Here is a 13,586-nt window from a genome sequence, read left to right as displayed (position 1 = left end):
GCTCAAAATGTTAGAATCCAATGATTTGCAAAAGCCATGAATTCCCAGTAGAACATAACATAACAAACTGAGACATTTTACCATTATATGGAATATATTAGTTGGTTTTGAATCTGATAACAGCAAAGTTGGAAGAGGAGCAACTAAAGGCTGGAAAAGTAATTAGTACAAATAAACAGCTGTGCTGTCCATGTAAAGATGGACAAAGGTTTACCACTGGGACAAATTGGGTCTCAAAATTGTAGAAAAATTTTAGAAAAATGTTCCTCAATATAAAATTGTCAAGATCTACATTATATAATATCAGCACAAGATTAAAAAAAAATCAGGAGGAATCTCTGTGTGCATGAGAACACTGAAGATCAAACTGAATGCTGGTGATCTTCTGCATTAAAAGCAGACATGATTCTCTACTGGAAACCACTGCATGTCTCAGGAAGACTTCCAGAAACCACTGTCTGTGAACACAGTTCACCCTGAAACCCACAAATGCAGGTTAAAGCTCCATCATGCAGAGAAGAATCCAGATGTGAACAGGATCCAGAACCAGCTTCTTCCGTCTTCTCTGGACCAAAGCTCATTTAAAATGGTCTGAGGCAAAGTGGAAACCTGGATGAAGATGTGAACTAGTTTGTGGAAAGCATGGACGGCGTGTCCTGCAGACTAAAGAGGAGAGGGAGCATCCAGCTTGTTATCAGTGGACAGGTGAAAAGCTGCATCTCTGATGGGATGGGGCTGCATTAGTGCCTATGGTGTGGGCAGCTTCCACATCTGTGAAGCTCCATCAATGCTGAAAAGTACATGGAGGTTTTAGAGCAACATCTGCTTCCATCCAGACAACGTCTCTTTCAGGGAAGGCCTTGCAGATTTCAGCAAGACGATGCTGAACCACATCCTGCATCCATCACAGCAGCATGGCTTCACAGGAGAAGAGTCCGGCTGCTGAACTGGCCTGCCTGCAGTCCAGACCTTTCACCAGTACACAACATCTGGATCGTCATGGAAGCAGAAATCCAGCAACCAAGGTCCAGGACTGTAGAGCAGCTAGAATCCTGCATCAGACCAGAATGGGACAACATTCCTCTCCTAAAACTCCAGCAACTGGTCTCCTCACTTCCCAGACGTTTCCAGACATGTTAGAAGAAGAGATGCTACACCATGCTGAACATCACCCTGGAACTACTTTTTACACCATGCTGAACATCACCCTGGAACTACTTTTTACACCGTGCTGAACATCACCCTGGAACTACTTTTTACACCGTGCCGAACACCACCCTGGAAGTACTTTTTACACCGTGCCGAACGTCACCCTGGAACTACTTTTTACACCGTGCCGAACGTCACCCTGGAAGTACTTTTTACACCGTGCCGAACGTCACCCTGGAACTACTTTTTACACCGTGCCGAACGTCACCCTGGAAGTACTTTTTACACCGTGCCGAACGTCACCCAGGGACTACTTTTTACACCGTGCCGAACGTCACCCTGGAACTACTTTTTACACCGTGCCGAACGTCACCCTGGAACTACTCTTTACATCGTGCCGAACGTCACTCTGGGACTACTTTTTACACCGTGCCGAACATCACACTGGAACTACTTTTTCCACCGTGCTGAACATCACCCTGGAACTACTTTTTACACCATGCCGAAATTTACCCCAGACCTACTCTTTACATCGTGCCGAACATCACCCTGGAACTACTTTTTACACCGTGCCGAACGTCACCCTGGAACTACTTTTTAGACCGTGCCGAACGTCACCCTGGAACTACTCTTTACATCGTGCCGAACGTCACCCTGGAACTACTCTTTACATCGTGCCGAACGTCACCCTGGAACTACTTTTTACACCGTGCCGAACGTCACCCTGGAACTACTTTTTACATCGTGCCGAACGTCACCCAGGAACTACTTTTTACACCGTGCCGAACGTCACCCAGGAACTACTTTTTACACCGTGCCGAACGTCACCCTGGAGCTACTTTTTACACCGTGCTGAACTTGAAACAACACATTAATTTTTAATTTTCTCTTATCAAAAGCGTCTTTGTTCATATATCTGAATCAGCAGGTTAAAATAGTTTGTATCACCCGTAACTGTTATCCTATAGACCAGAGCCTGAGGTCCAGTATCATACTGGTTTAACAAAGACTTCTAATAAACCTATTTCAGAGTTACCACTCACATACAGCTACAACGATCAGAAGTTCTAAATCCGGTTATTCTGTCTTCTAGGTGTTGCCGAGACAGACCTGTGGACTGTTCACTCACACCATCTTTTACAACGAATATCCAGGAGGATCCAAGGAGCTGGACAAGAGCATCAGAGGAGGAGAACTCTTCCTCACCGTTCTCCTAAACCCAGTAAGCAAACTGGCCTCGCTGAACCAGCAGAGATGTAAACTCATTCATCCTGAATTTATCTGAATTTTAGGGTAAAATCTTGACCTCGTCTGGTTGGTTCATATTTTAAAATAAGGTACTTTGTTTGTAGCAGAAAATCAATATTTCCTAGGGGTGGGACTTTCTATTCTATTCTGTTCTATTCTATTCTATTCTACAGTCATTTAGCAGACACTTGTCTCCAAAGTGATTTATCTGAGAGTAATAACACAAGCATTCAAACAGGAGAGGACGTCATAATTAAGTGGTAGCCAGACTGCTGTGAGTCCAGTGCAGGAGACGGCGTTTTCCTTTTCTCCCCCCTTCCCTCTCTACAAAAGTCCTTTATTTAATTACGAGATCATGATTTCATCACACAGTACAATCTTGGGCATAAGTGCACTCAGTTTGTTCAGTGCTTAGGGACTTTAATTCCAATTATAATTGTGATGTATTAATTAAAAAAATGAACATGTTAAAAATAATAATGCATTTAATCGCAGCTTGTGTGCGTGTGCACAGGTTGAGCACACAGAGGTGTACATGTCTTTTCATACCACGTGCTTAATTTCTTACTATATATATATATATATATATATATATATATATATATATAGATATACATATATCTATATATATATATAAAATATACTTTTATGAAGTAAAAGTTTGCGCGGTGGTGTGGTGGTCAACACCATGCTACAGATAACGGATGGATGGAAGACTTAAGGTGGATTTATACTCGTGTGGTGTCTGTGTGCGGTCGGCTATGGCGTAGCTGACGCTGGTGAGTTTACTCTCCGCTTGAGCGTAGGGGGAACGCCTCGTTTTGGTGTCGTGCTGCAGTTTCTCCTCCTAACGTGAAGGTGGCAGCAGGGGTGATATCGACAGGTAAACCCACCAGGTCGGAGTTCTTTTGATGGTTGACTTCAGTTGGTAGTGGTATTTTATGTTTTAAAACAACTATGGCGTTCAGTATGGATCAGTCTTTCTTAGCTTGTGGAAGAATCAGCCTCTCATCAACTTGATCCAATAGGTGTTGTTTTTAAAAATGGTGGTTACTACACAAATTCAGTGAGAAGATCCAGAAATCTGGAAACTCGTAATCCCAAATTGACCAATCATAAGTGAGTACGTCTGCGTAACCGCCTGCATAGCAGGGGTGTGCTTCGGGCCTCGGTGGAGCTACACAGCACCTACGGCCGAGACACGGACTCCGCAAGTATAAATCCGCCTTAAGTATTACAAGTATTTCTTTTTATAAACATTGTTTTTCTCATTTACAGCATTTGTCTTTGTCAGTGATACCTGTAATAAAATATTTATTTCTTACTAAATGTTTGCTTAGTTTTCACAGATTTGGCAGCAGCTAGTCCTTCTTTGATTTTGGATAAACTAATTCGAACACAACTTTGCCCTCTGAAGGTAGAGCCTAAAAAGACGAATAACAGAAAACATAAAAATAATAAAAAAGCATTTTAGTGTATTGTACCGATAAGAAGAAAACCAATATTCTGGCCATAAACAGAAAGAACTGGCTATTCCTGATTGTCCAAATCTAATTAGTTACCCGTGGAGTGTTCCAGTGAATGGGAAAACCGCATTCTTTGGAGCGAAATGAAGAATCACACTGTGGAATGCCTCCAAAGCTGATGTTTGGTGGTCACGGCAAAGCTTTTCCACCGCACAGAGAACGCTTTTGTTCAAAAGTAGCTTCTCTTCTTTTCATGAAACTTGAAATAACAAAAACATTTATGAACTGAGATCACGAAAACAAGCAGCCGAAATGAGTTTTCTGCGCAGGGTGGCCAGGCAGTCCCACCAGAAAAAGCTCCTGGGGAAGACCCAGGACACACTGGAGGGACGACATCTCTCGGCTGGCCTGGGAACGCCTCGGGATCCCTCCGGATGAGCTGGTGAATGAGGCCGGGGAGAGGGAAGTCTGGGTTTCCCTGCTTAGGCAGCTGCCCCTGCAACCCGACTCCGGATAAGCGGATAATGGACGGATTTATGAACTACCCTCATCACAACAAAATAAGCATGATAACATGATAGCTTAATTTTTTTCAAGAAACATAGTCATAATGATCAAAAGGCACTAACCTGGTTTAAACCATTTATTTGGGTCTCTGGAAACTCGGTTAGGATGAGCGCACTTGGGGAACAGGGGCCGTCATGGACGTTTGTAATGGATTTTCTCTTGGCCACTTTCTCAGGTCCTGTCTTGGAGGATGCTCCAAGATCAAATCAAAGAAACAAAGAACCAAGTAAAACAGAATAGACTAATTAAATGGAAAACAGCTGGCCTAACTAAGGTTTGAACCAAAACAAATTCCCAAAAACAAACTCCATCCATTGCTGTCTCACTGTTGTTTCCTTCTGGAGTTTCACCAAACGCAGCTTTCCCTCACAGACGAAGAAACATTTCGTTTACAACATCTTGATAAAAAACCCCCACCATGCTCTTGTGTGATGAGTATTAAACGCTATGACACCGTGGAAGGCTCAGAAAAGTCAAAATAGCATAAAAGGGCTCCTTTAATGTATACTGCATCATATTTTAGGATTTCAGTCGGCCATGAACTTGCTGCTGAACTGTTTTTTTGGGGGCTCCAAATTTTTGCTTCCCTATAATTTTCTGAGGCCCTTTTTAATGCTCCCTTGTGGCACCCCAGGGGGCCTGTCCCCACTTTGAAATAACTAAGAGTTGAAAGAGTTGAAAAGTTATGGTATTTCAAAGAATTTGTGTAATTTTCTGTCATTTTTCTGTCACTGGCAACAGCATCCTGTTTTAAAGGGTTAAGCCCAAATTTATACATTACTGTATTTTACAGAAACAATCCACAACAGTCACCTCAAGGAGACACAGAAACAGTCCAATTTAGTCCAAATTATTAAAATCAAATTATAATCCCAATAAAATCAGATCCATTACATGATCCACATTAGCTTAATTTATTATAACTTTATTTTTATGAATTGGTTTATATGAACAATGACCTAGCTAAGAAAACCAGCAGACTGGGTCAAATCTTCTCCTCAATTCAGAACTCCATCCTGAGCTGTACAAGTAGACAGTGGAGAGGATAACCTCCATCAGAACCAGGAAGGAAAACTCCCATCACAACCAGGAACAACAGCTCTCTGCCTGCACTGGTCAGCATGCAGCAGGACTCTAATCCAGGGATTCCTGCTGAGAAAGAAGAAGAAACAAATGAACGATAACAATGTCAGACATTCTACATGGAGAGTAAAGAGGGCAGAGAGGAGCCCAGTGCATCATGGGACGTCCCCCAGCAGAGAGGAGCCCAGTGCATCATGGGACGTCCCCCAGCAGAGAGGAGCCCAGTGCATCATGGGACGTCCCCCAGCAGAGAGGAGCCCGGTGCATCATGGGACGTCCCCCAGCAGAGAGGAGCCCGGTGCATCATGGGACGTCCCCCAGCAGAGAGGAGCCCGGTGCATCATGGGACGTCCCCCAGCAGAGAGGAGCCCGGTGCATCATGGGACACCCCCCCAGCAGAGAGGAGCCTGGTGCATCATCGGACGTCCCCCCTGCAGCCTCGGCCTACAGCAGCAGGACTAAAGGATGGATCAGGGTCACCAAGCCAGACCTGCTATAATAGGGGTATTCAATTAAAATTACACTGGGTCCAGTTACTAAATTTTTTCCATGACAAGGGTCCGTATTGCATCCCATGGCATCCATGTCAATCAAATAAATGCTGTATATTTCTTTCTTTTCAGTAATATATATATATTTTTTTCACATTAAGACACATACAATGAGTGAACTTCAGGCGGTGACCGAGGTCCGCCATTTGGTGATATACGTTCCATAAGATTCATTAGAAAGGAAAGTTTGAATTGTGATCTGAAAGGTAGACAGGGTGTCTGCTTCCTGAAGCCAAACTGGGAGCTGGTTCCACAGAGAGGGCTCTGATAACTAGAGGCTCTGCCTCCCATTCTATTTGTAGAACCTCCAGGATGATTGATGGTATTTCGTTAAACAACTCTGACTGTTCAGCTGAATGTTAGTTATGATCTAAATGTTAACTTTTAACTAACCTGTTTCTTTCAATCCAGATCAGTATCTTCATGACTCACCTGTCAAACTACGGCAACGATCGCCTCGGCTTGTACACCTTTGAGTCTTTGGTGAAGTTTGTCCAGTGCTGGACCAACCTGAAGCTGCAGACGCTGCCTCCTGTTCAGCTGGCTGAGAAATACTTCCAGATCTTCCCAGAGGAAAGAAACCCACTTTGGCAGGTGGGTTTATTTTTTATTACAGAGTTATAAAAAATGCCGTATTAAGGAAGCTTTATTCAGATTGTTAACAGATGTTGAAGTATTAAACTTGTCATGGAAAAATGAAACGGTTGTTTTTCAGAACCCTTGTCATGACAAGAGGCACAAAGATATCTGGTCTAAAGAAAAGACCTGTGACAGACTTCCCAAGTTCCTCATTATCGGACCACAGAAAACAGGTACTGCTGCTGTCTCCGTTATCAGTTGGTTTTCATCCGTATCTACATTTGTCCCTATATTCTTCATTTCCAATGTCTCATCTTTAAGGTACTACAGCACTTCATTCATTCCTGAGCCTCCACCCAGCGGTCACCAGCTCGTTCCCCAGTCCCACAACCTTTGAGGAGATCCAGTTCTTCAGTGGAGCCTTCTACGAAAATGGGATTGACTGGTAAAAATCTGCACCAGAAAAACCTGCTGCTTGCAGAAATGGCCTCCTGCAGATTTATGTCTTTCAGCGTACTTGAAGAAGCCTCTGACTGAACACCATTGTTTCCTCACTATGTTGTGTAGAGCAGTGGTTCTCAAACTTTTGGAGCCACAACCCCCAAGATAAAATGTGTTGGTGTTTGCGACCCCCGTCGCCAGGTGATGACATAGTGATTGTGTGATATTTCAGATGGGTCATCTTGCAGCATCCTCTAAATGTTCGGCTGGAAAACTGTCAGAATCTTCATAAATAATGAAGATAATGTAGTTTTGATGGTTCACGGCTGACAGGTCACCTACATACACAAAATCAGTTTCTCTCCCCACAATGTCAAATTCAGATTTTATTTATGGGATGTGTTCTAACTTTGTTGTTAATGTGTTAAAATTAAGGTGCTAATTTCAAAGATTCATCTCTTCATTAGTGATTTAATTCTGGCAACCCTGGTAAAAATCCCAAATTTATTTTATAAATGTAGGCTATATATTTTTATGCATTATCTGGCAACCTCTTGGAATGATCTCACAACCCCAGTTTGACAACCACTGGTACAGAGGATGGCAGGAACTGTGCAGCTGCTCTGGACAATCAGCTCTAGATCAACCCCCAGAACAGATCAGTTAGATCAGTTTTTTCCAGAAGGGCAATATCTATTATTGACAAGCACTGTAATACTTCCATTTTTACTTTTTCTGCTCACTTTCTGTCTCAATCTGTTCCTACAGTCTTAAAACAACGTATATGCACATCTGGGTCCAGGATATGTTCCTGTAGCCATGTCTCGGTGAAACACATAATACTGCGTTCTCTGTAGTCCTTCTGTGTGCCTGTTAGTGCTTCAAGCCTGTCCATTTTGTTAGCTAGGCAAGGCAAGGCAGTTTATTTATATAGCACATTTCATGTACAGGACAATTCAAAGTGCTTTATGTAAAACAAAGATATTACAGATATTTAGAATAGTGAAAGGCATCAACACATAATCAACACATAATCACAATAAAATAATAAATTACATTAAAATGATTAAAAGCAAGATTAGTTAAAAAAAAGTTACCATGCAGATTTCATGCATAGGCACATGAGAAAAGAAAAGTTTTTAACCTGGATTTAAAAATGTCTACATTTGGGGAAAGTTTAATCTCCACTGGCAGTTTGTTCCATTTGTTTGCAGCATAACAGCTAAATGCTGCCTCTCCATGTTTAGTCTGGACTCTGGTCTGGACTCTGGTCTGGACTAGTTGACCAGAGTCTTTGGACCTAAGAGCTCTGCTAGGTTTATATTCTCTGAACATATCACAGATGTATTCTGGGCCTAAACCATTCTGGGATTTGTAAACAAGCAGAAGGGTTTTAAAATCTATTCTGTGACTGACTGGAAGCCAGTGTAAAGATTTCAAAACTGGTGTGATGTGTTCAGATCTCTTAGTCCTGGTTAAAACTCTAGCAGCAGCATCTGGATGAGCTGCAGATGTTTAATGTTCTTTTTAGGAAGTCCTGTTAAAAGACCATTACAGTAATCCAGTCTACTGGAGATGAACGCATGGATGAGTTTCTCTTGGTCTTTCTGGGAGACTAAACTTTTAATTCTGTTGATGTTTCTGAGCTGGTAAAAATCTTCTTAGTGAAGCTTTGATGTGGCTGCTGAAAGTCAAGTCTGAGTCTATCAACACTCCCAGGTTACCAACTTGGTCGGTGGTGTTAAGAGCCCGAGTCTCCAGGTGTTTACCAATGCTGACCCTCTTCTCTTTCTACCAGACAGAATAATCTCAGTTTTGTCTTCATTTAATTGTAGAAAATTCTCCCTCATCCAGGTGTTTATTTGCTCCAGACACTGACACATTACGTCTATTGGTCTGCAGTCATCTGGTGACAGAGACACATAAAGTTGTGTATCATCTGCATAACTTTGATAACTAATGCTATAGTTCTGTAATATTTGACCCAAAGGGAGCAGATACAAGTTGAACAGAAGAGGTCCAAGGACTGACCCCTGGGGGACTCCACAAGTCATGGCCACTCGCTCGGATTCATAGCTGCCGATCGTAACAAAATAACTCCGGCCTTCTAAATAGGACCTGAACCAGTTAAGGACCGCTCCAGAAAGTCCAACCCAGTTTTCCAGCCTGTGTAACAGGATTCTGTGTTCTACAGTATCAAACGCAGTACTGAGATCCAACAGAACCAGGACTGATACTTGACCAAAAACCAGGACTGATACTTGACCAGAACCAGGACTGATACTTGACCAGAATCGGTATTCAACCTAATGTCATTTAACACTTTGACCAGAGCTGTTTCAGGGCTGTGATGAGGTCGGACGCCGGACTGAAATTTATCAAGATTTCCACTTTCATTTAAAAAGTCATGAAGCTGGTGAAATACAACTTTTTCAATAATCTTGGAAATAAAAGAGGTTAGAGACGGTCTATAGTTGTTCATTATAGAGGCGTCTAGAGTCCTTTTCTTTAGGAGGCTTAATAGCAGCTATCTTTAGTGACTTGGGAAAAATGCCTGATGCCAGTGAGCTGTTAACTATCAGTAGGAGACCACTTTCTACTGAGGTAAAAACAGTTTTTAAAAAGTCGGATGGTATCATGTCCAGAGTGCATGTTGTTGATTTCAAATGCCAAACTGTTTCTTGTAGGACTTTTAAATTCACCATTTTAAATTGCGACATGACAGCAGAATTGTTTCCAGGTTTTAGGCACAGACTAATTTTCTTGTTTGACTGTGTGGAATTAATATTTTGCCTTATTGTTTTAATTTTTTGGCTAAAAAAGTTTGCAAATTGGTTGCATTTCTCAGTGGAAAGCTAGCAAGCTTTCATTTCACATCAGAGAAGCTGGAAGGAATGCTTTGACTTTCCTCGGCTTTAGTCTACCTGCTCCTGCCCTGCTGCCTCTCTGCTTCAGCTTCAACTCGTTTGGAATTTGGTGTGTTTGGGCCCGTCCCCGCGACGCCGGATTGCAGTAAAACTGCAAAAGTATTTCAGCAAACCACCCTTTCATCCCCACGAAGCAGGGATGAGCCTCCATGACACCGACCAGGTCTGAAGCCAGGAACCAAAGTGGATCGGTTTGAGTCCTCTTCCGTCTGCGGTAATGTGCATGAGCTGCACGACCCGAGGATATGACATCAATGTGACGAACATGCGTCGATTCCCCATCCACCTTCCTCCAGTTTTTTATGCTTTGTAGTCCAGAGTTTTTTGAAGAAGAAGCTGAACTACTTTATTAGTCCAAAGAAAAGTTTCTGTTTTGCCTCGCAGTGAATCCTCAGCATCTTCTCTTCCGATGTGAACTTCCTGCAACATGCAGTGAGTCTTTATCTGCACATGCGCTGTTCTGCTCTAGCTTTGGAGTGTTACTCTCTAGCGCCCCCACAGTCTGTAGTATGTACTACAACGGTGTTGTGGGGACGTTGAAACATTTCTACTAGTTTTCACCACCATTTTCACACCTGAACCGACTTCGGTGCCATGTGGACATAGCCTCAGTTCACTCATTATCTCCGTTTTGGAGAACTTAATCAGTTGGTCCTGCTGGTAAACAACCCTTGCTCATCATAAAAGGTCTTTAAAAGAGTCCAGTGAATCAAGCCTCTAAATCATCATGAAACAAATTTCTTTAAAATTTAGCCTGACCAGGGTTATCTTAAAAAAAAACAACTAAACAACAAAACTTCAACAATTTGTGAAAAGTTCACAGTATGACCTTACCTTCTACAATCTGCTGACACCAAATTGTTTCTTAGATTCTACCAAATGTAATAATTTCAGTGGTAGAGAAATGCTATCCTTTTAAAAAAAAAGAAGGCAACAGAGAGGGAGAAAATAAGGATGGACCTAAAATGACCCTACAACTAAGAGGAGCTGGTAAGGTCCATGATTGCATGAAAAAGTCCTGCATAACAGTTTAAAAGGATGCATCTGATGCCAACGCGCAACTTCAAATATGCCCAAAGGATCTGCCTTAATTTGATCTGCCAGGTGGTTCAAAGCTTGCAGTAAGGTCTAAAAGTAGCAGGAAGCAGAGTTTACAGAAATATCCGTTAAAACAACGCAACCTTGGCCCTCATCCTGCAGGTTTTTTATGAGTTCGTGCTCCAAGACACATAATTCAAATGAATGACTGTGCAGAACTTGATTGGCTGTTGGATCCATTTGATTGGAATTAGGTGTGTTAGAGCAGGGACACATGGAAAATGTGCAGGAATGTGGCCCTCGAGGACCAGGGTTTCCCACCACCAAGTAAAAAGAAGTCTTTAAATCCCATCTTTTTTGGAAACTGTTTGCTCCTGTTTGTGGTCATCTGCTTATTTTCATTTTGATTTAAGTTATTTCTGTTGTTCATCTGAACTGGAAGCTTTTGAGAGAACAACAGAACCAGGAATGATAGTTTCTTTGATGTTCTTCTAGGTATATGGACTTCTTCCCATTTCCCTCCAATGTCAGCACAGACTTCATGTTTGAGAAAAGTGCCAACTACTTTGACACAGATATCGCTTCTAAAAGAGCAGCAGCTCTGTTACCCAGAGCCAAAATCCTGGCGGTGCTCATCAACCCATCCGACCGGGCTTACTCCTGGTACCAGGTGGGAACCGTCACATTCTGTAAGATCTGCTTTGCAGCAGAAACCATCAGGTAGAAGGGGTCCATCATTGTTTCTATTTTTGTTAATGACCACAGCACCAGAGGGCCCACCAGGACCCCGCAGCCCTCAATAACACTTTCCATGCAGTGGTAACAGCAGGACCTTCAGCCCCCAGAGATGTGCTTGGACTTCAGAGACGCTGCCTTTATCCCGGGATCTACGCCACCCACCTGGAGCGCTGGCTGCAGTACTACCAGCCCAGCCAGGTAACATCATAACAGCAATATGACAGCATCAGATCAGACCTGTGGTTCGGTCTTTCTTCTGGTTGCTGTGATGTGTTAATGACTGTTTCTGTGTTTGTTCTCAGCTCCACATAGTGGACGGGGCTCTGCTTCGGTCAAATCCAGCACAGGTGATGGAGGGAATCCAGAGGTTCCTCTGCGTCACTCCCATCTTCAACTACACTCAGGCTCTAATGTTCGTAACACACTCGGATGCAGCTAAAGCAGACACACACACTCTAGAGCAGTGTTCCCCAACCCTGGTCCTCAAGGCCCACTGTCCTGCAGGTTTTAGATGTTTTCTTGTTGCAACACATCTGACAAAAACATGGAAAGTAAAGTGATATCTCCTGTGTCTCCAGGTACGATGACAGCAAAGGTTTCTGGTGTCAGCGAGTGGAAGGAGGCCGAGCCAAATGTCTGGGGAAGAGTAAAGGCAGGAAGTACCCAGAAATGAGCTCTGAGGTACATTATGTTAACGCCCATCATTCAGTCAGTCAGCCACATGACACTTCCTACATTTTTATTCAGTTTAAACTAATGAACTGCATGAATGTCAACAGATCTTTTTCACTTCTCGGCATGTTGTCTCCACCTTTAAACTTTAAATATTCCCTATGACCTGATTAACTTCACGAAGAAAATGCAGTAAGTCTGTGGCCTGAACAAGAAAAAGGAAAAAAACTAAATGTGGTGGAATAGAAATTTTACATTGTACTAACTTAAGCTTGTTTGCTCTAGACCAGCTTACATAACAGTGCTGAGACACAAGTTCTGGCCTCTCCCTTCAACACATCTACCAGAGTTTTGGTGGACTAACGGGCTCCAGAGTGAAGCGTTTTTTAAAATGCAAGCTGCATCCTGTCCGTGTAAACATGGACTAGAATCTTTTGGTGAGGATGACATCTGTCACGTCTTCTTGCATTTGCGCGCTCAGGTCCTGTTTACACCCGTGATCACCATGACAACAACAACAATGGCAGACCTCCATATTCTGTTTGTTTTACTGAAAGGTATTTTGGTCTCTTAAAGCAAAACCAGCTTTTTTCTGCAACATTTATTCTCTCAGCAAAGATGCAGAGATTACATTTGCTAGATAACAGTACACCTCTGTACAAGCGGTTGTAGTACAAGCGGTTGTAGTACAAGTGGTTGTTGTACAAGTGGTTGTTGTACAAGTGGTTGTAGTACAAGTTGTTCTGATGGTGTTGTGTACACGTTGGGTGTGTCATTGCAAAGCGTTTGTGTATGAAAACGTTGTGTAACAGCGTTTAAACAACAAGAAAAATAAGCCAGGTGGAACCCTGCTGCCCCAAACAAAACCAAAAACTGGGTTTTGTTGATCATTCTGGTCTTTTTGTTGTTCAGCACCACCTCCTGACCAGTCAGTTCTCTTGGAAAATGGCCGCCCATTAGAACATCCTGTTGTCGTTGGTGCAGAGACTGAAAGGCAGCGTTTAGGAGTGAAAGGGATATTTAGGATAGAAGCATCTTTTTGATGTGCCTGATGACATCCTGTATGAAAGGTTTTAATTGGAGAAACTGTGCTACATTTTTTAGCTGATATATCTGCAAATATGTCT

The 13,586-nt window shown here is 42.7% G+C and overlaps 1 protein-coding gene across 1 annotated transcript in view; it reads left to right on the top strand.

Moving 5' to 3' along the window:
• The window catches only part of ndst2a (N-deacetylase/N-sulfotransferase (heparan glucosaminyl) 2a), a 71,548-nt gene that overhangs the window by 32,494 nt on the left and 25,468 nt on the right, over positions 1-13,586 (top strand). Inside the window, exons 6-13 of the mRNA XM_042009656.1 lie at positions 2,243-2,371; positions 6,476-6,658; positions 6,780-6,876; positions 6,965-7,088; positions 11,545-11,719; positions 11,815-11,985; positions 12,090-12,199; positions 12,366-12,468. Coding sequence (XP_041865590.1) covers positions 2,243-2,371; positions 6,476-6,658; positions 6,780-6,876; positions 6,965-7,088; positions 11,545-11,719; positions 11,815-11,985; positions 12,090-12,199; positions 12,366-12,468 — 1,092 coding nt within the window. The remainder of the gene's footprint in view (positions 1-2,242; positions 2,372-6,475; positions 6,659-6,779; positions 6,877-6,964; positions 7,089-11,544; positions 11,720-11,814; positions 11,986-12,089; positions 12,200-12,365; positions 12,469-13,586) is intronic.

The sequence above is a fragment of the Melanotaenia boesemani genome, chromosome 16 (assembly GCF_017639745.1).
Source record: "Melanotaenia boesemani isolate fMelBoe1 chromosome 16, fMelBoe1.pri, whole genome shotgun sequence".
NCBI lineage: Eukaryota > Metazoa > Chordata > Actinopteri > Atheriniformes > Melanotaeniidae > Melanotaenia > Melanotaenia boesemani.
Note: the sequence above shows the minus strand (reverse complement) of the source record. Positions and strands in the feature narration are given on the sequence as shown.